The 27,052-nt window shown below is 37.1% G+C and overlaps 3 protein-coding genes across 3 annotated transcripts; 1 reads left to right on the plus strand and 2 right to left on the minus strand.

Moving 5' to 3' along the window:
- The first annotated feature begins 115 nt into the window (after positions 1 to 115).
- Positions 116 to 2,057, plus strand: LOC113685084 (small ribosomal subunit protein eS25). Its single transcript, XM_027202547.2, has 3 exons — positions 116 to 147; positions 1,037 to 1,117; positions 1,751 to 2,057. Exons 1-3 carry the CDS (start codon positions 145 to 147, stop codon positions 2,015 to 2,017), a joined length of 351 nt encoding a protein of 116 aa, XP_027058348.1. The 5' UTR covers positions 116 to 144; the 3' UTR covers positions 2,018 to 2,057.
- Positions 2,058 to 2,513: 456 nt separating this feature from the next.
- Positions 2,514 to 26,639, minus strand: LOC113685099 (leucine-rich repeat and calponin homology domain-containing protein 1). The gene is made up of 20 exons (XM_089208780.1): positions 26,391 to 26,639; positions 26,110 to 26,257; positions 25,210 to 25,336; positions 19,666 to 19,771; positions 19,314 to 19,450; positions 18,904 to 18,969; positions 18,109 to 18,164; positions 17,828 to 17,915; positions 17,126 to 17,344; positions 9,943 to 10,118; positions 8,981 to 9,088; positions 8,252 to 8,294; positions 7,921 to 8,019; positions 7,479 to 7,517; positions 6,680 to 6,778; positions 6,123 to 6,177; positions 5,877 to 5,977; positions 5,239 to 5,376; positions 4,710 to 4,787; positions 2,514 to 4,072 (listed from the first exon to the last, which is right to left on the minus strand). Exons 1-20 carry the CDS (start codon positions 26,524 to 26,526, stop codon positions 3,971 to 3,973), a joined length of 2,121 nt encoding a protein of 706 aa, XP_089064906.1. The 5' UTR covers positions 26,527 to 26,639; the 3' UTR covers positions 2,514 to 3,970.
- On the minus strand, positions 20,717 to 24,485 carry LOC149044335 (uncharacterized). The gene is made up of 3 exons (XM_089208751.1): positions 24,147 to 24,485; positions 23,306 to 23,674; positions 20,717 to 23,156 (listed from the first exon to the last, which is right to left on the minus strand). Exons 1-3 carry the CDS (start codon positions 24,301 to 24,303, stop codon positions 20,869 to 20,871), a joined length of 2,814 nt encoding a protein of 937 aa, XP_089064877.1. The 5' UTR covers positions 24,304 to 24,485; the 3' UTR covers positions 20,717 to 20,868.
- Positions 26,640 to 27,052: the final 413 nt, after the last annotated feature.

Raw genomic sequence — 27,052 nt, forward strand, 5'->3', positions numbered from 1 at the left:
ATCCACAGTTAACATTGTCAGCAGTTTCCACTACATAGGGGTTATATTATTGGCCGTACGTACAATACCAAGACCCCCCTCCAGTGTTTTCTGTGTCTCGCATGTGTGCTTCATTCTCTTCCATTTTTGCTGTGAACTGCGATCATGGTGTGTAGAATGGTCCCGTTTTATTTAAGTTTTTTAGGCGATCTGTAGGCAATTGTAATGGTGATAGGAATTTAATTGAAGTAAAATTAGTTTTTTAAGTCACTGAAAGATTCAGAAATGACATATTAGTGAATTTTGGGTTTAAATGATAGCAAAAACAAATGTGAAATGTTTAAAAGATACGAAAACTTGGTTTAATCGAGAAAGATGTTTACTGTAATTTCTCTTAAAGTAGCATTTTAAGGTTTTCCAGTGATAAATTAACTTAATTCTTGTCTATGCCCTTTTAATATGGAATTAAAACTTCGCGTACAAGTAAGGAGGATAAACTAGACAGACGAATGATATGTTGCAAAGAAGCATCAGCGGAAACCAAGGCGTACAGGGCCGGTTCTTTTACCTCTCATTGAATCAAATTGTTACCTCCTTTGTTATTCTGTGTTCGTCATATCATGCTATCGAGATTTATTTCTGTGGCTCTTCGTTTGTTAGTTGCACATTCTGATCAGAAACGTAAAGAAGTGTTGTCTGGATCAGAGTGGTTTCCAAATAATTGCCAGTCATTCAAAATTTGATTTGGATGTGCATCATGACATACAGAAGCCCAACATATGCATCTTGTTTACAGAGCAGTAGTTTTGCTTTTTATCCTGACAAAAATCCCAACAAACTGCATAATTTTTACATTATGTGGACCTCTGGTAAATTTGTCACTGATCTTTTACTGATTATGCAAAGTGGTGAGCACTAACAATGCTCACACAGCTGTATGTGTTTGTGGTGCCTCAGGTTGAGAAATGTCAGCATGACATTGCCACATTACTATTACTATCACGATGATCAATGACTGCGGTCAACAGAATGTCTGGTCTTTTTTTTTCCTCTACAGCCACCTAAGAAGGATACTAAGCAGTCGTCCTCAAAACCTAAAGATAAGCCATCAGGTGGTGGTGGAAAAGCTAAGAAGAAGGTCTAGTTGTGTTTTCTTTGCTTCATTTTTGGCTGTGATATTTACAGAGGAAATTAATTTAGGCTCTTAGATAAAGTAAATTGTGTACTGCAACATTGCCAACACTACCCCCCCCCCCCCCTACATTGTACAGGGAATATAAGGAAGAACTTGCATACTGACAGTAAAGTGTAATGGGTTAACAGACTGGATGGTTCAGAAGTGCAGTTATGTTGTCTAGACTGTGTTTTATTGCCATGAAAATCATTACTGGTTTCATGCACACTGTCAAGGATAGTATTCATGGATGCAATTGCCTGTTTGGGGTTTACGCTTCAGTTGTTACAATCCACAGAATGATCATGCTTCAAGTTAGTTGGTCCAGTTCTCCATGATAGATAAACATTTTAACTTGCAAGATCTGATCGTCAATAATTCAAGTCAAAAATTATTCTCCTCTTTAGCTGGTACACATTTCACAGTAAATTAGTTATCAGAATTGGTCTTAGATGAAGATAACTTCTATCTGATAAGTTTTAGTGTTTTTATTACCTGTTTGCAGGATAATGTATGAATATTTTAGAGAGATGTTTATCATTTCTAGGAGTTAAAGGATGAATAAACTTAACAGTTTGTTTTCTTTGAAACCTGCAGAAGTGGTCCAAGGGAAAAGTCAGGGACAAACTGAACAACTTGGTCCTCTTTGACAAAGCCACATATGATAAGCTGTACAAAGAAGTCCCCAGCTACAGGCTGATCACTCCTTCTGTTGTGTCTGAAAGGCTGAAGATCCGAGGCTCACTTGCTCGCCGTGGATTGCAGGAACTGCTCTCTAAGGGCCTGATCAAAGAGGTGTCTAAACATCACTCACAGCTGATTTACACCAGAGCAACAAAGGGCAGTGAAGAACCTGCTCATTGATGTGGATAATTTGGAGTAAATAAATTCAGTTTCCTATTGATTCTTGTTTCTTACATTTTTATGCATCAGTCACAACAAAGCATTTTCAGTGGTGTGATGGTGAAACATCCCAGTTTTGTCAGGCAGTGGAATGGTGCAGGCACTGGGGATTTTATTATAAGCTAATAACCTGTGTTCTATCCTTGCCTCTAAGGCCTTGCACTACTGTCTGTGAAGATTTTTCAAATGTGGGCAGTCTTCCCCTCCCCTCTTCCTTGTTACTTCTTCGAGTGCTTTTCATGTAAGCTAACACTATCAATGCTTGCCAGAATAGGTGGAATAGGTTGAGTAGATACACTGCCCACATGTGTCACCAGGTAACAGTGCATTACATATTTCGATTTGCTCTTTCTTCCATGATAAGCAAAGTTTCTGCCCATAAAACTAAACAAAGCAAAACAACCTCCCAAAGATTGGCAAGATTCCTAACTAAGCGCAAGAAAGACAGAATCACAACTTTATTTTTCCTTGGATTTAATATCAACAATTATTTCCCAAAATTTTAAAAAATATTGACCGGACTACAGAAGTTTACGGTAGGTTACATTTAAGAAAACAATTTTTAATTATCGGGTGATGATTCTTTGATCTATGTTGTAGTTGAATTTTGAGTAGTATATCAATAATTGGCTTCAATATTTACTTTTCCCTTTACCGCGTCTTCCTCAATGCAGATTGGGCAAAAGAGATAACAAAATTGGAACTGAGTGCCTTAACTTCAAATTGTACAGTATGTGAGCTGGGGCCTCAAAATTCTTACAGTGTTATAACCCTCTTGGAATTCAGGAAGACATGGTACTTAAAACTATTCTAATACATTAGTGCTGTGTTACCTGTTTTCTACAAAATTATTTCTCAATTTATTTTACAATTAATTTAATAAACGGTCAAATATTTTTTTAACTTGCATCCAAACATCGCCACACCACCAGTTAAAAGCGTTTTAAACGCTGTAAAAATCTAACCGTTTGCTTTCTTTACCACTTCGATTTTGACGCATTGCCTTCAAGGGAAGTGTTAACGAAGAGAGTTTTTAGAAAACAAAAAAGACAACGAAAGGATAATTTTTGGCCGTCATCTTGAATGTAGAATCATGGCGAGACTTTGTCAAGATATGCACGGTGATTTTCTTCACAATATTTTGTACTATAAAAGAGGAAGTTATAGAAGGGGGAGGGGGTGGGGAATTTTTAAACGGGAGTGGGGTGAGTTAAGCATTCCCAAAGGTAGTGCAAGATTCTGTCTCCATGATTATTTGATTTGATTTCTACTTATTTTACAAGAGGAATGCCATTGTTAGATTCGATATAAGACTAACAATAACAGTACACCTGATAAGTTCTTAAAAAAAGAGAGAAAGGTAAACTACATGCAGAGAGGATGCGCGATACACAAAATGCCTTTACAAGAAAGAGAGAGGGCGTTTGATTCTAATCAACTGGTTTTTCCAGAATTTCATAAACGCGTAGCGTTATTCATAAACAAAGGCTTCCTTATAGCTTCTCAAGAGTCTTGGAGAATAAGGACAAATGTGTCTCTAATCCAACAATCTTAACACAACTGTTAGACGTTTTGCAGACAAATCAGGAATGCAATTCAAAGCAGTATATTAGAAAGGCACCTACAACAACAATTGGGAACTCTATGGTTCATTTTTCAATTAACTCTACGGTACAAAGGTGATTCAATCCGATCGTTTCGTTTTGTTCACAGCCTACCGAATACGATCGGAAAATTTCCTGTACAATTATCAGTAATGAATGTCTTTCCAGCGTTGTTTGCAATACAGCAACAAATTGGACGGGTTTTCCTTTAAATATTTTTGGGGAAATGAATTAAGAAACGACTGGAGCAGCTCTGCAAGCCAATTCTCAAGATTTTGAATCACCAAAATTCTTGTTTCACTGGGTGATGTTATACCCCTCCGTCAGCGTGTTCTAATAGAGATTCTACCGTCTGGCAAACACGTAACGGACTCTTCTCCTCGAGAATATCCGATGGTGTACATAGTTTTTCCTACAAAACGAAAAGGAAGAATAAAATGAATCGTTGTTGTCGACTTGAATGGCTTCAGATTGCTTGGTATGATTTTGTGTGAACAGAAGTAAGTTTGGTCTTAGACACGTAGGTCACAAATCTTCGACTCCTACTAACTAGTGCAGCAGGTACGGCAGCAAAGCCCACGATACGCCTTTAAGTGGCCTAGAAATTTTTGTGCCAGACCTCTCGCGCGCTCGCTCTGCTCACTGACTCGAAAATCACAGGATTCGCCTTGTTTGTCACAGAGCTTACCACAGCCTGCTCAAGTCAGTAGTGGAAATTCTTTAGAATTCAAGCTAGTTTTGCGCATCGTGCAATCTGGTAACACTTTTGAATGTTTGATCCTTTAAACTTTTTCGTTAACCTTCTTACACAAACAAACTGCAAAAGATAATTGGCTGCATTGCTATTTTGATGCTCATGTTATTGTTATTGTCATTGCTCAAAATGTAGTTTCCATTTTACAATGGGCATTCAGTTTGAATACTAAGTAATACAACGGAAAACAAGCATTCTTAGTGGTTGCGTTTGTCTAATTTGCCAATGAGTAACTCACAAACACAACAGAAGCATTCCACTAATACGTGTAAAGATCCCCGTTAATGTGCATTACCTTGTCTACTCCAAGCTTTCTACACGCTTCGAGGAAATAATCCACATTTTTCTGACATTTTGGCATAGTAAGTTTGGGCTACGAGGCAAAAAAAAGAGTGATCACAGGACAAATTTTAAAGCAAGAATTCAGCACACTTAATTAAGTGATTATTTTGTTAACTCCTCCACACAATTTCAAAAATCACGGGCCCTTCCGACAGAAAAGACAAAAATAGGGTGTTATCCACGGTTACTGGTGGCATTTTCGTGTCCTTCGATTTGCCGTTGTGAAAACTTTGATTTTGATGTCACAAATCTTATTCGAAATGTGCTTTTTAAACCCTTTAGAGTGACTACATCTAAATTCTCCTCACAATATCACCCCTGGATCACACATTAAGGTCACGAGAATAAAGGAAATGATCACAAACTAAAGAGGCTCTTAATTATTAAACAAATTCTCCTTATCGGCACCTTATTAAATGTGTAGAGAACAGTATGGAGAATACGCATACTGATGGTTTAACGTGACTCAGATCTAGTCTTACCACTCCTGCCGAAGGAATATGGATGCTGGGAATCAGCCCTTTTCTAATGTGATTTATGAGGTGGCACAGAACAACTCCATCGGCCAATGATGCAGGCAGATCATCTGGCAATGCCACCTTGAGGCGGCTCTCGATACCCTGGAATAATTGAAAGAGGAAGTAATGTTAACAGACAGCCATGTTGTATGTGATCCCTTCTCAGCCGTTCACTGAAATAGCTTTGTTACCATCGAGTAATTTTCAACTGAGTGTCAAAAGTAAACGGGATTACCTTGCTTAGGGTTTTAATCAACTTTGCTCTGTGATTGGTCCAGAAAACTCACACCATGCTCTCAACCAATCAGGTGTAAAACTAAACACAATCACGACTTAGACGCCTGCGCTTTCCCGCGCTTCAAGCACTTTGCTTGTTTTCACTTGAGTTTTCACTGGCCAATGTTAATATAACCATTCCTTCTGATTACTCGCAAGGATTACTTTGGTTTTGGTTTTTCCGACAACAGTTGAAAACTGCTTAAAAACCTTACATGCGAGAACCTTCTGCAATAGGGGTTCCGTAGAGTTTAGTTAGAATTTTTCATGTAGCGCCATATTACAAGAGGACAGAAGAAAATATGAGGAACTAGAACACAACACACCTCTCTAAGTCTTTCCAGTTGTTCAAATTCCTCTCGTGCACTGTCGTACATTCGCTTTATGGTAAAATTCGGATTGTTTTGGTCTCTGAAGGTCGCTGGTACTGAAAATAGAGAAATATCAAAAATGGATTACGGGAATTCTCACATGACAGTACGGCCTGATTTTTACGTGAGCTCTAGAATCACGGAATTTTTCGTCAACAACCCCTGTGACCAGTGGTGGAGTTGGATTTCCCCCATACTCACACGATCGGACCTGAGGTGCTTTCTGTCTTGTATGAATATTTGTATAAACCAGTTCCTGAAAAAAAAGGACTTTTGTAAATACATAGAGAAAGAGGAAAAATATTGAGCTTTGTCGTAGACCAAGCATGTCACTTGCGAACGACTTCCTTCGTAGCTTAGCAGTAAAGCCTGAAGTGCTAATTCTACTGGGAGACTCAGACCTAAACGTTGTTTCCATCCCGTGTCAAATAAACTTTTTTCATCCAAGTCAAAGGCCACAGAAAATAAACAAATACCGAGAAATCACACGGTGATGGAAACATCCTTAGAGTGGAACAAGCGGGTGAAGGAAGGCTTGTACCCAGACGCTAATAACGAGGCTCCAATATAGAAAACAACCCAAAGCTACTGACTCCGTGCAAACATCACTTTCGTGCACATCTGATGATTGTGTACGTTTAAAGATCAATACCGATAGCTCTTTAACAGATGGAGGGGGAAAGAGGGGAAGGGAAAGGGGCGGAGAAGAAACAAGGGAGACGAGACAGTATCACATCCCTTTCTGTACAGTATCTTACCTCCCATGCCTCCCTATCTTGCACACCGCCATCATTTTGGGAAGGTGCTTCACTGCCGTTAAAAGAAACAGTTGCAGCACTGCTTTTGCCACTAAATCTCTATAAAATAAATCAAACAACAAATTGTTTGATGGTAAATTATTGTGTAATCTCTCCTAATGAACACGTCTATTAGAGAGCCACCTCCTCCACAAAACTTGAAGTGGGTGTTCACCATCTGAGTTCCCCAATCACTTTTTAACACCTCAAAACTTCCTTAAGCTGCTATCATCTTAAAGAAAGTTGTGTGCATGAGTGCTAGTAGTAGGCCGCCCGCATCCCTGGGATCAAGCCAAAAGTGCTAGGATAACTTTTTACGGGCGTGATTGCCCTTTATTCCCCTATCGTGACCCCGTTTTTGAAGCAACATCGTAATAACGAGGCTCCAACCCTAACTATCTGTACATTGCCCACGCACCCCATTCACCGAGTGGCCACAGAGCCACAGGTCTTCCAGGCCCCGAGGATGAGACCCATTGGCTATGCTGTGGCAAATGCAAGCGAAAGTATCTTCAGGTCTTTGCTTCGATAAAGGACATTAAGAGCAAACTCTCACACATCTTCCCCGATAACCTTGTTTATGGCTTACCAACCAAGAATTTTGATAGCACTCACAGGTTTAAATTTGTTTATATATGTTGCATTGAGAGCTTTGTTCTTGTTTATAATAAGTGATACGTGCTAGCATTGTAATGAGACAGCTATGACCAGAATAACAATTTGTTTATTTCAAATTATTTAGAGAAAACTAGCGTCTTACCGATTTGCTTGAGCCTTCTCTTGAAAGGTTGGAAGAACGCTGCAATGCAATTCAAACTTAATTGAAAGAGCTGTGTAAATCTCCTTGGAAATATCTAGAACATGCGCAGATCATGATAATCTACACCTACCTCGCATTACTGCAATTAACGGTAAGACGTCACTACAGTTTAAGGTTTTGTTCATTCTTGAACTAACAACACTTGAGGATTGTTTTAGGACGCAGTTTAGTTATACAAAGGCTAAACTTTGTTCAAACAACCGGCCCTTAGTGTTTAATTCAACAGTGAGTTCAATTAAAAGCCGTTATTAAGGACATGAGCCCGCCTAGGACGCGCCTGTTGCCCCCCCTCGCCACTCTACATTGAGCCTAATCAAACAGCGATCCTAAGTTAATAACTTTCGCGATGAAATAGCTAAATCTAGAAAATTGAATCTCTTACCTTCATACGTTCTTCTTCAAATCTCAACCTGGAAAGTTGAGCCTCTCTTCTGCTCTGTTGCATAAGCTGCTCTCTTTTGCGTGCTCGGAGCTCTTCCTCCTGAATAGAGAATCAATCTTTTTTAAAAATTCATGACCACTAATTCAGCTCGAATTAATAAATGTGTTTCGTCAGGTTTTACGTCCCAGTTACTGTGTACGAAATTAGCGCGTGATTCCTGACTTTTCAAAGGCATTGTTTTCCTTTCCCAGACAAACGGTTGTTACTTAAATCATGTGGCCTGAGTAGAGTAAGGAAAGCAGAATGACTTATCTTAGGAATGATTCCTTACCTGTCTGTTCCATGCAACATCAGGCGATTCCATTGCAGGGGTACTAAAAAGTCGACGAAAAGTAAATTAATTAACTCAATTGATCAACCAGTCTATTAATCAGTGTCATGACGTGGCACATCCGAGCCAAAAGTTCATGAATACAACGCATGAGGTTAAAAAAGAAACTATCAAAGGAAGAATGAGTGAATATAGATGAACGATTCAGCAGTATGACTCTGAGGAGAAATTAGATGCTGGTCACTCTAAGTGGTTAAAGGGTTAGGTGAGTTTGCTGTATTTGAATCCTACACCTTCCCTCTCTCTCCCTCTCTCTCCTTCATTTTCTCTTAGTCTACCACTTTATTTAACTAGCTTATTTTGCTGAACCTGAACGGGTCAAGTGGTTTAAGGGTTAAGTGAAATTGCTGTATTTAAATCCAACACCTCCCCTCTTTCTCCTTCATTTTCTCTTAGTCTACCACTTTATTTAACTCGTTTCTTTTGCTGAACCTGAACGGGTCAAGTGGTTAAGGGGTTAGGTGAAATTGCTGTATTTAAATCCTACACCTTCCCTCTCTCTCTCACTTTTTCTTTCATTTTCTCTTAGTCTACCACGTTATTTACCTTGTTTCTTTTGCTGAACCTGAACAGGTCAAGTGGTTAAGGGGTTACGTGAAATAGCTGTATTTAAATCCTACACCTCCCCTTTTTCTCCTTCATTTTCTCTTAGTCTACCACGTTATTTACCTTGTTTCTTTTGCTGAACCTGAACGACTCAACACCTTGTAAGTTGGATGATTCGCAACAGCAGGCTTTGCACTATCTCTACCACCAAATGAAGATGAGGAGAGTTTTCTTGAGAGGAAACAAGAATACACATATAAATCTTTTCCATTCATTAAACTGTAAATCAATGAAAGATTCACAAATTTGTAAACAAACAAATACAATACACGGTGTAATTTGCATCGTTGTTGTTAGTTTTTCATTAAAACTTTTTCAATAACTTTTTTCACGTATGTCTCAAACTGAATTCCAATAATTGTTACTAAATAGTTAGAAGTGTTGCCTACTTTCTTAATGCTTTAACTCCCAGATCTGATAGTCAATTCTTCCCTCCAGCTACTACATATTTTCTTTTAAATTAGTTACAAGAATTTGGTATTAGATCAAAACAACAACTTCTAATTGATATGTTTGAATATTCTCATTACCTGTTGGCTGGATAATGTATGGATATTGCAGGGAGAAGTTAGAGGTTAATCACTTCTGGGAGTTAAAGGGTTAAGAGAAAGGAAAAAAAAAAAGATAAACAAACGTATGAAGTGGCATATCACTCCCAAGATACACTTATTAATTCTCCTTAATGATTGTCATACAATTATTAAGATATGAGTATGGAGAACTTGGTATTATATCAACTAATAATCCTTTAGTTTATATTTTTTAAATTTCCATCACTTTTTTGCTTGATGTTGTATTGTCTTGGTCACTTATGAGAGTTTAGGGGTTAAGGATCATCGTTTGTACATGAATGCACTAGCTGGTCATTCTTACTGTAATTGCTTCCTGAAGTAATCTCAAAATTCAGTGTCCACTGAATCAAAAGAATCCTTAACCCCAGCTTGTAACCATCAAGAGAGCACAAAGGTTCTATAACATAACCAAAGTAGCCTTCACTGAAAAAAATCATCAGTCATAATTCTCACTTCTGGTCTGGAGTTGCATTCTTGGATTCCATTTTCCTCCTGATCTCTGCTTGTCGTTGTTGTTGTATTTCTTCATGTTGTGTCTGCAGCTTCCTTGCAGCACTTCTTCGTTCCTCAACCTGCCTTTCCTCTTCTTCCTTCTTTCGCCTTTGCTCAGCTTCAATTTGTAAGAATTCCTGATTGAAATCAAATAAACTATAATTGTGACGGGTGACCCAGCAGTTCATGTGGTGGTACACTTATACAAACAGAAATAAATGTTTCAAAATTTATGAAACTGGGGGAAGAAAAATTAAAACCCAGTTGTAATTTTCCTCAAAAAGTGGTTGACGATAATTCAGAATTGGAAGTTAAACTTAATTTTGATTTTTGTGTTGTAAAGAGCTATAACAAACATCATCATCATCATCAAACATAAGTGCCCTCTCTCTAATAGGTGCCCCCCTCATATTTGTTTCTGTTGATAAGTGCCCCTATTCTAATAGGCTCCCCTACAGAGTATGCACTCTCAATCCAAAAGCATCCCAATTCCAAAAAGCATCCCTATTCCAATAAATGCCCCTTATTCTTTTTCAATAATAGCACAGTTGGAGTACATGTACACTGACATCAATCGTGGTCCATCTTCCTTTAATTGCTCACTTAAAGCCTGACAATGAAAAAGTCATCTTCATCTCAATCTCTTAACTATCATATCACCCTGAGTGCATAGTTCCTTCAAACCAAAGATCTTGTCATAAAAATTTTATGACAATTGCTTAACTAGTCATTCTAGCAAGGAAGAATGCAAGGACAACAATTCCATTTTCCAGCCTTTTTTATCCTCACTTAAATAGACATCAACACTTTGTTTCACATTCTGCTGTTTCTCAAAGAAAAATATGTGCCATGTCCCGAATAGGTGCCCTGTTTCAATAGTGCCCTCCAATGAGGTACCAAAAGTAAATCCCCAGATGCTAAATCAAAATCATTGCAGTAGGTATGTGAACAAACTGAGTTGACATGTTTGTGCAAGACTAATTGAGGGAAACAGACCAATAGTTAAATGATCGACAAAGCTGTAAAACTAGGCTGGACTTCTCAGTTCCAAATTAGCTCATCCCTGTTTTGAACAACTTGACCCAGAATCTGACATAACTTGGCCACTGAAACTAACTCAAAAACAAGCCACCCAAAATAAGAGAATATTTCAGGGTAAAGTTATTCAGGAGATAAATGCTAATTTTAATTTCAATGTTGACTTCAAACAAATGTATGAAGTTAATCAACCCTTCAGCTCACTGATCAATTTGGAATTCTCTTTACTGTCCACCATACATTTCTTATGATGTAAGTTCAGAGAATTTAGTTTTGGATCAACTTATTTTAATTTCAATGTTGACTTCAAACAAATGTATGAAGTTAATTAACCCTTCAGCTCACTGATCAATTTGGAATTCTCTTTACTGTCCACCATACATTTCTTATGATGTAAGTTCAGAGAATTTAGTTTTGGATCAACTTATTATCCTCAAATTGATATTTTTTTAATTCTCATTTCTTATCTGGTTGATATTATACTGATGTTGTTAGGAAAAATTCTGTCTTGGTCACTTATGGGAGTTAAAGGATTAACGGCTTTTTAAAAAAAAAAAATCACAGGGTGTGTACTTGACCCCCAAGATCTGATTTTTAATTCTCCCCTCCATTTGCTAGACATTGACTTGTTTATTAGTTACAAGAATTTGGTGATACATCAAGATAACAACTTCTCCCTGATGAGTTTGAGTATTCATGTTACCTGTTTGCTGGATAATGTATAGATTTTATTGGGAGAAGTTACATCTTAATCAGTTCTAAGAGTCAAGGGCCCATCTAAGGTAAGATTCTACAAACATTATCTAAAAAAGGATTTTAAAAAAACCTCCTGTGGTAAGATCTTGTGTAAAATTACCCTGCTAGTCTACAGAAGCTATCAGCAATTTTAAGTGGAAAAAAATCCAAGTGTTCAAATGATGTTCCTATTGAATGTTCCTTGAATCAAGAAAGTGTTACAGTAATCACACTGTGACTCAAATCCTAACAATTACTAGAAAGACTTTTTCATATTCTTCATTAGCAGAGCTAAAATACAAAACATTAGTCAATAAAACATTTGATTGTCAATTTATCTTTACTTTTGAAGTTCAACAACAGCATATACTGATTACACCCCCTTCTATTATTAACTTCACTCTAAAACAGCCTCACAGTGCTCTCTCTTGTTATCTCTACAAAAATCTCTACAAATAGCAGCTACAGAAGCCTGAAGTTTCAGCATGTAATTTAAATCTTCCTTTCACTCCAAATACAAACTTTAAGTTTCTTTCCAAAAAAAAATCGTTGTTATTCATTTTTTCATGAATACAAGGTGAAGAAAAAACTCCCATCTTGTTGTGACATCAACCAATGTCATGCACAAACATCTAAATCTTGCAAAATAAAATATAGTAACTTTAAATCAAATATAGTAACTTTGCAAAATATACAACTTAACATGACACATCTAATTTTTTTGCTTTTGATTAATTTCTTACTTATAACTTAATAGCTCTATTCTGTTTTATAATCAAAAGAAAAATATTTTTTCCTTACCTTTGAATAAATTATAGTACAGCTAAATGTAATAAATTAATTAGTTTATAATATTTACCATACAAGTTCTTAAATAACAATAATGAATACATTAATGAAAACACAACCTTTAAATTCTATACATTGGTGATTATCTACTATAGTTTTAATACAAAAATTTCCAGAGGAAAGGCAGAAAGAAAAATATTGACTACAAATTTCAAGGAAAGTTTTTAAGTTGCTAAAAATAGTTACTATAAGAATTAAATGTTAGATTTTAGAGATCCAGAGAGTTAAACTCTTAAAATACATTTTTTTCTGATTATCCTTGAAAGAAAACATACCCTATGTTAAATAAAGAAACAGAAAAAAAGAGATAAAACAGGGTAGAAATTCCTTGATGGTATGTACTTGAGGAGCCTTCGTCTAAACAGTTTACTTCTTGTCCCAAAGCCTTTTATAGATCAATCTATCGTATCAAACTCAAACAACAGTGAACACTAAAAACATATCTCTGGCAAAATATTTTTTTCAAGAATAAGAACATCCAAAGTGAGAAAAGGTAAAAGGTTAAGCTTGTACTGGAGCATAGTAGCCCTCCTAGCCCAAGACTATCCTGTTTTCCTTCATATGAAGTGACTAGATGCATCATCATTCCCCACTGGATAGGGTGTCAGTCCATCACAAGGTTACCCCCTCCCCCCCTTAAGCAATTGTTACTACTGGGTGGAGAGAGAGACACTGCGAGAGTTTAGCATTTTGCCCATGAATTGACCAGGACAGGTCTTAAATGTGCACCTCTCAACCTGGGGTCCAGCTCACTAACCACAATGCCATGATGTCTTCCACATCAAAAATGTAAGTAACAAGGCGGGTAATTAGTTTTTCATTTTTCATATTTGTCTTTTGCACGTGTGTGCTGACATTCAATGTGCTTGTTAATAACAAAATATTCCAGAAAACATATCAAGTGTTCACTGTTGCTAAGTTTGATCATAACTTTTTACTTCATCGATTGCTTAGCATGCACTATAATTAAATTAAATTAAATTATATATCAATAATTTATTTATTAATATGATATTTTCTCTTTTAAGTTATGTCAGATGATAGTTGAGTAATCCTCAAATTGAAATCTAGCATTGTAAAAAGATATACAAAACTTACTCACAAAAAGATAAGTCCTTCATCAAAAAATTGTACCTTAATTTCAAGGTGTCCCAATGGTAAATACAATATCTGCAGAATTCTCTGTTAATTAATATCATAGAGGATGCAGCTTAGCTACATACTAAGAGTACTAGATTTGCCATCTCATATTTGCTGGTTCAAGCCATCAACTTCACTACTCACTGCATTAGTTCTCTGTTGACCCTCATTCAAGTCATTCAAATTGTCAATTGTCAATTGTCAATTGGTTTGGGTCCAGCCAAATCCAATTTTTTGGTGGTTTTATGGTTAGTTAGAATATCTTTTTAACTGTCTCAGACAAGTGTTAAAATAAAATTGGGGAGTGGCTAACAACATTGACACTTATTTACATTCTTTTGCAGAAAACACTTCAAAAGATGAAATCGATATTTAAGCTATGCTACAGTGTGACGTGTAATCTTGAATAAATTAGTTTAACCTCCTAATTCGGTTTTACCAAATCCAATAAATCAAAAAATGTAAGTTTCACTCAACTCAAGAATGTCTGTTCCACATTTAAAGGTCACTGAATGTGGAATACAAAACTACAATGAAGTCAATTAGGGGAACAAAGTTCACTTTAAACTTGAAGTAATTTTTAAACATGATATCAGTTATCACATTGATTATCTTCAAAACACTGTGGCACACAAAATGTTGATGATTCTTGTCACCCTTATTGCTGTTAGTTGAGTTAAAATGTTCCAAGTATTCTTTTCAAACTTGTTAAGGAATGGCAGATGAAGAGATTAATTACATGAGAACAGCATTAATCCAAATTCTTGATAGAGCTTCTAAGTTTACATGCAAGTACATCTAGTATTGCTCGCTATAAATAAGGTCTACATAAATACTGGTTTTCATTGCTAATTTCAGCTGTGCTGTCAACTTTCTGCAAGGTGTTGAGTTTTGCATTTCAAATGCTGTATTCTAAACATCAACAACTAACTCTAATTTATTTTATCACATCTCAAAAGATTGCAATAGACAAAGTTTTATGCTACAGAGAAAAACACCACTGCCTTTTACCATAATTATTTGAAAACCCATAGAATAGCCAGGCAAAGCAAGGCCACAAAAACAGACAAAAAAACCGTCCCAGGATTGAGAAAAGCATACAGTAAAACAGCAAGCAAAGGCCACAAGGTTTCGCTGCAGAAGATTCTCTGGAGAGAAGCTTGCAGTGGTGGCCATGCTTTAATCTGAAAGAAAATGAAAGGCAAAAGTTACTGCATGAACTAACAATACAGGATTTTACTTCATGGAAATAAGTGGTCACATGATTCACCTTAGTTCCAGAAAGTAAATAAATGCATTGTTAATGGCCACACAGAAACTGTTGTCTTTGATTTTCATTTCAGCTTTGCCAATTGAAAATAGTCTTTTTTTAAAATTTATTTTGACATGTATTAGAAGAATTTTATTTTATAGCAGTTATTAATTTGTTAAAAGCCGAAAAGGTGAGTATGTGTGACAATTAACTATTAATTATAGATCAATTAAAAATTAACTATTAGTGCAATTTAAAGTAATCAAACTGTATAATAAGCATTTGAGAAGCATATACTTCCTTACCAAGTAATAAAGCAGACCAAAATAGTTAACTGGATCTTAAAAAAAAACCCAAACAAAACTTGAACATAAGAAAAAAATATCCTGTAGTGGTGAAATTCTGCAGCACATGTTTAATGATTTTTTATACAGACTCCATTTATCATTCATTGTATCAATTAATACATTTCATATTATTTCATTGCTTAGCCACCACTCAACGTCATAAGAAATGAAGTTTACAGCTTTGTTGTAAAAACTTTATGGAAGCTCAAGTTACTTTTAGTAGCCACAGAAAATAAAAAGGTTAATCATCATAAACCCAAGTTAGCATGACTTGCATGGGTCGAAACATGAAAAGTTACTTTTTAACATTTAATCTTCTGGTTAAAAGGAGACACCCCCGCAAATACATACTCAGAAATAATCAAATCCAGTTCAATGAACTAGCTAACACAAGTTTCCTACATGTATAACTCTCCTGGTAAAAAAACTCAAAGTTCTAATTTAAAGGTCCTTGGTTCATATTTCCTGATGGAAAATTCCAAGTTGAAAAACTAAATACAGACAACACAGTTTTCAAGAGAGAAATTCAACATCTTTTCATCGGCCTTTACACCATCCTTGATGTTTACAGGGGTACACTAACACTATGCAAGTTCTTTTATCTGTTTATTTCCGAGGCAAGCATGTTGATTTGACTTATTCAAGTAAGGGGTTCATTTATTCATTTGTAATAATTTCACAAAGCACAATTATGGCATACTTGATCACTAGAGCCCAAATTTTTCCTTTTGAAATAAATTAGCTGCAAAATTTCACACATAAATGTAAATATTGCAGTGTAAATGAATTCAGGTCAAATTGAGTTTAAAAAGGTTTTTAATGTTCTTTCCTATGTTCCTTATAACTCATCATAGTTCTTATAAGTAAAATACAAATCTACCCAGTTCAGCATCACCTTCACCTGAATTTTAATTTGACTGCAACATAAAAGTTGTAGTTTAAAATTGTTTCAGGTGAATATAACTTCACGCCAGAATGATCAGCACTATTCTTTGTTTTTAAAAGTATTGTGGCAATGTAGCTTGAACAAAGGAAAAAACCATTTTTCAATAATTGCCATGTGAAATTCATTTTAAGTGACAACATATACCTAATTTTTCAAGTGATCAATATGACCCACACACATTTCCAGCAGGAGGACTAAAGGTAGTGGCATGAGCAAGGATTTTGATAAAAGCCAGTTACTGGTGGTTTACAGCCACCTATAAGACCTTCCATTGCCTGCGCACAAGCTCTTGTGTTTGAGTTTGGGCTAACAACACAGCTGCTTTGGTACCATCAGCAGCCACTTACATCAAAAGTTACTAAGCCCCTGTATGAGTGGGGCCACAAAACTCTGCTTGGCCCTATATACACCCTGCAAGATCCACAATGCTGGCAGAAAGGAAGGAGGCCAAAGAGTGGCAGTAAAATAATAAAATGAAGAGGCAGCAAGGGTGCTGGACTTGGAACCTGGTGGTCCCAGGTTCAAGTCCCCCACCCTGCCATTGACTGGATTTGTTCTGGGTTGCCCTGAGTTCAACTCCTCTACTGTGCTGTGTAAATAGCCAACTGGTCTGCCACCCACCAGTTGGGATTTTCAAGCACTTTATGTTTATTTCAGTCATTGTAAAGTGCTACTAGATAGCAATAGAAAAAACTTTATATAAATAAAGTATTATTATTATTATTATTAAAATGTTTATTGACTGAGTCACAGAAAATATTTGGCCCAACTTGATTCAGTCAATAAGTACAAAATATTGGTCACAAATCAACATAAAAGTAGTTGTAAAAAGCAAACCTTCAGAAGCTCCTCTCCTTCATTATACTCCTCATCTGGTTTTGACGGCATTTCATCATCTTCCACTTCGTGGGCATCTGCAAGTAGCTGTTGTGCTCTTTCTATCTCTTTCTGAATCTCCCGTCTCTTCTCCTCTGTTTCAAACACATTAGACAATGGGGGCCTTGTTCTCTCTCTTTCTCGTAATGAGCTTGGTCGATAAACCTCTTTCTCATAAGTCTACAACAACAAAACAAAACATATGAGTGGAAAAGCCATGTAACAATTATTTAGGAAATATTTTTGTCAGGTGGAAAATGACTTTTATCCTCAGAAGAATACAAAACACAAGTTTTGCAAGATAGAAAAACTCAGAAGGGATAACACTCAACAAAGAAATGACAAAGATGGAAGAGATTAAATTGATTGAAAGTAGTTATTCAAGAGACAAAACATGCTAAACAAAGCCAACATGGGCTGTGTGTAACTACATGTAGAGGTAAACCTTTTGACCCCTACAAGGGACTAGCATCTAATTTCTCATTACAATATCACCCCTAAATCAGTTTTTTAGGTCACAAGAATAAAGGAAATGATCACCAACTAAAGAAGCTCTTGACTGTTAAACAAGTTTGCCTTATCAACACCTTAGAAAATATAGGGAAAAGTATGAGGAATGCGCAGAGTGATGTTGGGGCATAAAATGTTAAATGTATTACTTACTTCTCTTGCAGCTGCATTTCTTGCTAAATCTAAGGAATGTGTTCTTCTTACTCTGTCAATCATTAGATGGTTTTCAGGAGCATCCTCACTGCATGAAGAATCCACAAAGAAAACAGTAAACATTCCTTTTGAAATCTTAAGTTCATTCACTATTTAAAATTTTTGTCATATGTGATGAAAACCTTTCAAAGGCAAAATCAAGGTCAACTCAACTGAAACTTGGTTTGTTTCTGTTAGAAAAAAAAAGCATGTGAATGTCTGAATTTAGTTAAAAGTCAAACCTTGATGATCGCGGAAAAGAGTATTTTCTAACAACATCTCTGTCAAATGTTCTTCTCTGTGGAAAGATACTGAGAATCAATAGTTGCCAAATTTTATAAAATTGTCAAGTTAATTTGAACCATGAATGGATTTCTGGAATAAACACTGCTTAAAACACTGAGACTCTTCTGAAAGCACAACTCTGTGATATAATCACAATGATTTTTTTTAATCTTTACTTTTACCATTGCACAAAATTTCTAGCTTAAGTTTTTCATTTTTTGTTGACTAAATAAAGATGACTATAAAAATAAACTAACATTGTAAGAAATGTTTTCAAATTACACAGATGTTTATTGTACTTACAAGAGGTTCTTTTACCTTACAAACTTAAAAACTGACACCAACTTAACTTTTCAAGACAGTATTTTAAAATTTCAAGTACCAATTTTTTTTTACAAAAATCCCAAACAATTTAAAAATATTCTGACTTAAACAGGCTCCCTAGGGGTAATCATTTTCATAATCAAAGCCACTTTCCTGGGATCATAAAAAAGCCAAATCTGAGTCACGTTTTACTTATGGCTGATTGTATTATAAGAGCTTCAGACTGTTATTTGAGGTTTGGAAAGATTACTCAATCAGAATTGAAGAGACTCTGAAAGACGAAATCATATGAGAGAATTTCAAGGACTTTCAAAGCCTTGTAAATGGACCCTTAAATATCAATGTCTTTCACTAGTTTCCAAGATGCTTACAAACCCCATACTGTACATGCACTTGCACTGAGCAATATTAGCACACTCTCAAATCACCTTCTCTTGTTCATGAGCAGTTGCGCTGAGGTACTTGAAAATATGTAACTTCCCTTTTGTGCAGACCTAGAGTAAAGAGAACACTAACTCATTTACCCGTAGACCCTTAAGAATGACTAGCATCTAATTTCTCCTAACAATATCACTCTTGAATCAAACATTAAGGTCATGAGAATGAAGGAAATGATCACCAACTAAAAAAGCTCTTATGAAAAATATAAAGAACCATTGAGAGGATGTGTATACTGATGTTAGGGTGCAAAGTGTTGAGGATTACATTGCAATGAAAATAATGGAAAGGAACCAAGTACTGATTCTGATAACATTTGAACCCATTACTACTAGATTCAATAGAGTGACACATCCAGTAAGTTACATATACACAGCAAGGTGGGGGATAGTTCACACACCTGAGCAGGGGGAGAAGTCAATGGATTGTGCGCAAGTTCCAGCACTGATAAACTGGTGATAAGCCGGTAAGCAGGAGGAATCACGGACACTTTGTTATAAGAAAAATCTAATCGAACCAATTTTAATTTACTAAGTTCTGCAAAAGGAAGGAACACACAACAAATTAATCAAACAACAAAGATGAAAGATATCACAAGGCTAAGTTATGGGAAAATTATCAAACTCTTTATCCATTGAAAATTTCTGATGGAAAATGAAAGTTGAGCCAAACTTGAAAAGAAAAATAAAAAATAAAAATGAACCTTGTACCCCTGTTGAATTAAGAGAGCAAGATTTGACTGTTCAACTTACCATCTGGTAAAACTTCTAAACGATTCCTTCGAATGTTTAAATCCTTTAAAGATAACATCTCTCCCATACTACTTGGCAGGTGTACTAATTCATTTGAACTTAAATCCTGCAATGAAAGATAAGACCAAAGCATGTGGTTAACTTCTTGCAAGAAATTTTGCTCAATTTTGACAAAGCATTTTCTGGGAGAACACAAAATTGAGCCCAGTCTTTGTGTCCTTTGAACTTCATGCAATAATGTATGGAATCAAAATTAAAGAATAAAATTTGGCACTTTGGTCCTTACAGACATATCACATTGCTTTAAACAACACACAAACAAGTTGAAGTTTCCATATTTTGTCTTTGAACAAACTGAATACATCTTATAACTTGTAGCAAGATAGAATTCTATAACCACATTATTGCAGTCACTGTGCTCTGAACAAAATCTGTGAATTTACACTTTTGATCGCTGTCCACAAGGGTGGTCCAACCAAAAATCATTTTTAGTTTGTTGTGATGCATAAAAAGAGAATTGGAGAACAACTTAACTATTTCCTAAACCCTTTTCATGGGCAAAAAATAAAAGAAAACTTTTCTGATGAGAAGTTGAGAGAACCACTCTTAGCAAGAGCAGCACTTAATATTGCATCTGATTAATTGGGAAGGTGGTGTTTGATTTCCAGATCCATCACAGAGCATTAAGAACAAAAACCACAGAATGCGTTACTAGGTTACTTTCAACACTCAATTCAAATTGTCTTATAAGTAGGAGTCAATAAGAACCAGGAGTTCACCACTAATAGCTACATTTGATTGGTTGGCAGTGATTTCTAGAGCACATCCCAGAGCAGTGTTCTCCACAGATTTTGGAGTAGTCAGCCCAATTTGTAAAGTAGCCGGCGGGTGCATGGCGAGTGCCCGAAGGGGGGGTCCGGGGGCATGCTCCCCTGGAAAATTTTCTAAAAATAGGTCTCCAGAGATGCAATTTGAGGCATTTTGGGCACTCTGTGGCAGGAAAAAATGTGTAATTTTTCTGTCAGTTTTTGTTTATATTTGGAGTCTGTAGTGATAAAAGAAATTATTTATTTCACTTATTTGTCTCCCAATACCAATACAATCATTACTTATTAGTTCACAGCATTTATCCTTTTACTTCTCTCAGTGAATTCAAAGTGAAACTCGATTTACATAAGTTAAGTTGATAAAGTTTTGAGATAACTAATCATCTTCCATATCAAACTCAAAGTCTGAATCAACGCCAGATTCAACATCTCCCATATCCATGGCATCCAGTGCATCATGACACAAATCAGTATTGCTGGCAACTGCCTGAGCTACAACCTGGATGTTAGCATCAAGTTCAGTTTCCACAGATACTTCGTTGTCTTCCTGGGCTGATCTAGAGGCCTGAAGGTCATCTGGAAATTCGACCTGTACTCCAATATCAGTCTTTGTGGCTGGATGGTAAAGACTGCCTTCATGGTCTGATCCTCCAACCATTGGGAGCTTCTTTAGTGATGGTAGATTTCTGAAGTGCGTCTTTCTCCAGACTTTGGTTGCTTCTACAAGCATCTCCTTGCACTCTTCGTCACCATGATCGGGACCATTTAGAGAAATGTGGAGCAGGCTGGCCATCATGTCATTCTTGAGTCGACTTCTCAACCTGCTCTTTACCCTCTTTACTGCACTTGCACCCCGTTCTACAACTGCATTGGACATGGGCTGGGTGAGGCAAATCTGAGCCGCATCCACAATTTGTGGGAAGTTGATTCTGTGAGCCACCTGCTCTTTAACGACTTTTCTCAAAACGAACTCAGTTGGAGAGAGGTCATCTTTTCCCCTGAGAACAGCAGAGGGTACCTTCCATGATGACATCAGGTACTTGAAGTTGTACCACTGCGCAAGTGTGTGATCTTTGTCAAACTGGAACTGCTTGCACAGCACGTTTACTTCATCCACACCATACTTCTTGAAGGCTGGATCTTCTGGCTTTGGGAGGCAGGTCGGATCGAAGATGGAAAATGCTTCAAGAACGGGTGCAGCCTCTTGAAATCTTCTATCTAGGTTCCTCTCGAGGGCAGTTGTGTAGTTTATTACTAGATTTTTCAGGAATGCCTCTACCTGGCCATCATCTTTAAGCTCCAGTTCCAAAGAAGCATAGTCTCCACCTGGTTGAATGGCTGTTTGCAACTCTGGAACAAGGTCAAAAGAGGACCGGATTTCAGAAATTCTGGATTTGGTGCTATCAAGTGCAGGTCTGATGGAGGTGTAGCATGTGTGATCTTTTTGGAACAGCTTGCTAAGGGTATTAAGATGAGGTAGAACTGCATTCAATAGAAGCATCGTGCCAACAAACTTGGTGTTGTTCATTCTCTGGAGAAGACCTTGAGCTGTAGCATCAGCTTCCTTAAACTGCCTCAATGTCTGCATCAGGGCAACAAGATTTCGGCAGACGCTTGATACACTTTGGCCAGTTGAAAGCCACCGCGTCCTGCAAGCTTTCTGTATCTTGACTGCCAGAGACTTTGACAGCTTTTTCTGTTTTGCAGGGTCATCATTAGCATTAGCCAGCTTTATTTTCTGAAGTGACACACAGACCTTCACAAATGCTGAGCAACGTTTTGGATACTCCAGCCACTTCCACAACTGACGAAGGGTAACTTCGATGGTCTGGATATACTTCACAGTGTCATTAGCATCACTGCATGCCAAGGCAAGCCTGTGATTAATGCAGTGACTGCGCACCATGATGCTACACACCTTTTGAAGCCTGGCACCAACACCATTATTTTTGCCAGTCATGACACTAGCACCATCTGAGCCAAAACCACAAACTAAAGCAAGGTTTAGACCACAGGCCTTCAGCTCCTCAGTGATGATCCTTGTGAGAGTCTCAGAATCTGCGGATTCTGATGTCTCAAGAACATCTTTCATCTCAAGAAAATCAAAATGTGTCTTCCCTTCCTCATCAACATAACCAACATAGATCAACAGCTGCTCTAGGGTAGCACAATCCGTCACCTCGTCAACTAAGATACTAAACCACTTGGCATCTTTGACCCTTTGAATCAGTTTCTCCTTGATAAGCTGACCAAGGAGGAGGCGCATCTCCCGCTGACTTCGTTCACTTGTATTTTTGAATTCTCGCATTTCCGTGACACCAATGTGCTTTTCCAAATCAATCAGGGAGAGAAGTTTCTTGTTAGCCACTTCTTCTTTTCCAAGCCAATAAGAGCTCAGGAATGCGTTGTAGGTTACTTTATCAGCCACCTCGTGAGCCACTTTATACTGGTTAGCCAAGGATGAATTCCTTCTCTCCAACTCACAGATTACTGTCGACGTATGTCCACTGGCTCTTGCATGGTCACTAACAGCACTATGCTTGTAGTTGGTGGATGGTGCTAAGTTGAATATGTTCTGTTTGTTATACTTGTTTTTGGTGTTATGAACACGGCACAGTAGGCAGAACATCCCTTCCCCTTCACAGTACACCAACCACCACATGCCTGAGATTAAAAAAAAAACAAAAACAAACAAAACAAAAAAACAGGCATTGTTTTTTGTAGTCATTGTAAAAAGCAGAACTGAATTTATAATAAAGTAAACATTTTTTTCAGAAAATGTTTTAATATTGACAAAACACTGTGTCATTTACCTGTTTTGTCGCAGAATGAAGTTTTTCTGTCAGTGAGCCATGAGTGTTTGAACATGTCCACTCCTTTCTTTTTCCCTTCTGTTGTTTTTTTCTGGCTTTGAATTCTGGCTCTTTCAACTTCAGATACGTCTGAGCATTTGCCACAACAGGTGTAGAAGCTATGAAGCTGCTTCTTTTCCATCGCATCTGAAAGATACTCTTCTAACAGAGAGATTGCTTCTGGAGTTGGTAACATGTCCGGCATTAGATTTGTGCTTTCTTCAAGAGAACTTGGCCTTTGCTCTCCGCCAGCACTGCAGGAACTTTGTATGCATTGCTGTTCAGAGGTAGTTGCATTTTCAAGAGAGAGCTGCTGAGTACTAGATGAAGCTAAAATGGAATGATTTAGAGTGGGGAAAAACAGATGACGTTTATTTTTTAACTCTATTTTACAAAACTTAAATTTGTTTCAAAATTGAAAGCTTTCAAATCGAAGTTTTTTATTCTCCTTCTTTTTAATTTTACTTGATTAACTTGAATTCTTTCGTCAGGCGCGAAAACCAAAACTCTGTAGATGCGAAGAGACTGGGCCCGACTTTCAACATGGCCGCCATTTCTTGGTCGTGTGCACGTGTGCTTACTCTTTACCGACAAGGAAGGAAATGTAAACTCGTGAATATCTACCTTGGTTTTTGTAATATATTGTGTTTCTTAAACTATAAGAGTTTTCACATGCTTGCAAACCACCTCGGGATGAAGTTATCTCGAACGAACCTACAAGTTTAACATTGCGCGACCGAACAGCTGATCGGATGGCACATGGTAATGTATGAGGACTTAAACCTCCTTTTAATAAACTTACCGATTTCTCTTGGTTCCTTGGGAATAAGGAAACTTGTTATTTTTCCTCTTTTCCCACTCATTTGATTTTCCACGGATTTTCGCTTTGACATCTCCCTAAGACTCAATGTAAATTTTCTTGTCGTAATGACGGGATCGTACTGTCGATTTGTTCGCATCCACTCTTTCCGAAAAACGAACTGGAACGATGGAAATTACGAAATATTTTGACAGAATTGCGGCAAAAGTTGATGTTTAATTGACAGCTTCCGGCCAATGCACTTTAACACGATTATTTTCGGTGTAGATGTCTGTCTTCAGGTAAATAAAATAACATTTCCATTGTTATCTTCCTGGAGCGTACTAGATAAGCTATTGTTTATCGTTTCCTTCGGAAATAACATGAACGCGTACTGTTTTTGGTACTTGACATTTTTAGCCGAAAACACGCAACGTGCGAAATTATTTTACAGAAACTAAAGGATAATTTTTCTTTGTTTTTGTTTAACGTGAGTAGCCGGCGCTTGATACACGAGTAGCCGGCGAAAACGCCGGCCGCCGGCGCTTCTGGAGAACACTGCCAGAGTATTGTGAATCAAAATCATGGCAATCCCAGATTTTTGGACAGTTACTAAAACAGGGTACACGACATCATAGAGATTTACATGAACTGTAATTTAGATAGCTTTGCAATACCAAAGACTTGAATTCTCAAGTTAATATCATCCTACATCTTGGGGTTAACCCTTTCACTCCCAGATCAAATTTGTCATTCTCCTGCCTGTTAACTTTTTAATTCTTATTATGTCAGTTCAGAGAATTTAATATTGGATCAACTTATTATTGAAATTGATATTTTTCTTTATTCTCATTTCTTATCTGGTTGATATTGTATTGATATTGTAAGGAGAAATTCTGTCTTGGTCACTTGTGGGAGTTAAAGGGTTAATGAAAGCACTGATGGAAAGTAACAATACAGCTTGTTGATGCATGCTGCAATTAAATATGTCAGCTTATTGGATTAGGCCTCTGAGTTATCTAGAGTATTTTGTTCACCAAGGTTACTAGATTATAAAATTACTTACCAAATCTTGCAATAAAGTTAAGTGTCCAATTTCAACGGGCAAAGAAGTAAGCTTGTTGTTGCTTAAGTTCAAGACTTGCAGAGGCAAGGAGCAGAGCTCTGAGGGGAAAGTGGTGATCTGATTCCGTCTGTGAACAAATAATGTACCATAATCACAATTACAAACCTCTCCATAGATAAATACTAAATAATTAAAACTCAAATCTTGCTTGAAATTTTCTTTCATTAGTCTCTTCGTGCAAAAAACTCTTATAGTGACTTAACATTTGGTTTAATTAACATGAAGTAGGATGTTCAAAGATGAGGTGTTAGCGATGAGAGATTCTCCAGTTACTTTGCACAATACTTCCGCTAACTTTCGGTCACATTTTTTACTCAGATGTGGAGAATATTCTACTTCTACCCTTAACCACATTTCTGAATTAAAAGCTTTTTTTCAAAATCCTAGCGCGAGGAACGCGCTTCAAGAAACAATTGTTAGCGAGCCACTGGCCGAAGGAAAATTTGCTTTTTATTTTCACATAAACGTATCAGCTGCAATCCAATTACAGATCATTCACACTCGCCGTCCTTCGACATCTTCATTCGCACCGATTAATCAACATTAAAGGTAAACAAACACACATCGCATTGTTCTCCAAATCGTACAAAAATGTTGTAAATGTCAACGTACTTTATATCACCATAAATACATATCAAAGAATGGACGAAAATTAAAATTAAGAAGCCAAGCATTGTTAATAAAGGGATCAAAACCTCCTGCAAGCATTAGCAAATAACAGCTTGATAAATTATTTGCTGATCATTACGAGCATCTGCAGTTGTGATTTCAAGTTTGGTTCTGATCATATCATCTGATAACAAATTGAGAGACATGTTGAAACCGCACTATCAGCATTACCTCAAGTTTAGGACACGGAGAAATTTCAGTTCACTCATTTGCGATTCTGGAACTCCCCGTATCGTATTGTGATATAAATCCACTCTCTCAATCATAAGAAAATCGCACAGCTCTGCAGGAAATTCGGACAGTTTATTTCTTGACAAGTCTGCAAGATAAAAGAACAGTGATTAAAATGCAAGCAGTCAAAAATAGGGTCCAGTTGTGAACGAGAAATCGTGTACTTTTTTTGGTAACGCAATGACAATATTTGCAGCTTATAAAGCTTACAGAAAGCTCACCTATTTCGATTACATCGATCAACTCGCAATCGTCTGTCGGATCTGGGAAATCGCGAAGATTTTTCTGGCTCAAATTGAGCCTTCCCGTCTCCTCTGCCTCTTTGAAGCATCTCTCTAGTGGTATATTTCCCGACATGGTCGGGTTTACATGTTAAAGGGAAGATGCTTTAACTTTAAGTCGACACCTCTTCCACCGAGTCAGCGACATCTTGGAAATCTCTCGGCCTCGTGATTGCACGGCGCATGACTAGGACATATTTCCCGTGAGCCTTTGAGGTATTTGGGGTCAAGGTTTCGAGACAATCTCATTTGCGCTTTCATTTTACTTACAGTTGTAAATGTGACTCGAATTAATACCCCAAAACTTATAGGAACCCTCTTGAAGACTTGAATTTTATTATTATCAAGAACTCAGATATCTAAGAGCTCAGATATATGAATTTTATTCTTCATATTTCTTATGTAAACACTACTATCTAACCGAAAGCAAACTAATTTAGGCCTGTTCCAAACGTCGTGCTACTGCCGTGCCGAACTCAAATGAAATAGTAATTTCGATTTAAGCACGGCAGTAGCACGCCGTTTGAAACCATTAAGCGCGGCACGGCTGAATTAGGTTCGGCACGACTACTTAGCGCGGCAGGCCATGCCGTGCCGCACGG

Source organism: Pocillopora damicornis, chromosome 6 (assembly GCF_964200805.1).
Source record: "Pocillopora damicornis chromosome 6, jaPocDami1.2, whole genome shotgun sequence".
NCBI lineage: Eukaryota > Metazoa > Cnidaria > Anthozoa > Scleractinia > Pocilloporidae > Pocillopora > Pocillopora damicornis.

Coding starts and splice junctions, on each gene's coding strand:
- LOC149044335 (XM_089208751.1), bottom strand. CDS start 24,303: ATGCGAACAAATCGACAGTACGATCCCGTCATTACGACAAGAAAATTT. Junction 23,675..24,146: donor CAAGGAACCAAGAGAAATCG/GTAAGTTTATTA, acceptor ATTCCATTTTAG/CTTCATCTAGTACTCAGCAG. Junction 23,157..23,305: donor TTCATTCTGCGACAAAACAG/GTAAATGACACA, acceptor TTTTAATCTCAG/GCATGTGGTGGTTGGTGTAC.
- LOC113685099 (XM_089208780.1), bottom strand. CDS start 26,526: ATGTCGGGAAATATACCACTAGAGAGATGCTTCAAAGAGGCAGAGGAG. Junction 19,451..19,665: donor TTTAGAAGTTTTACCAGATG/GTAAGTTGAACA, acceptor TTCCTTTTGCAG/AACTTAGTAAATTAAAATTG. Junction 6,178..6,679: donor AAGATAGGGAGGCATGGGAG/GTAAGATACTGT, acceptor CTTTTTTTTCAG/GAACTGGTTTATACAAATAT.
- LOC113685084 (XM_027202547.2), top strand. Junction 1,118..1,750: donor GTGGAAAAGCTAAGAAGAAG/GTCTAGTTGTGT, acceptor TGAAACCTGCAG/AAGTGGTCCAAGGGAAAAGT.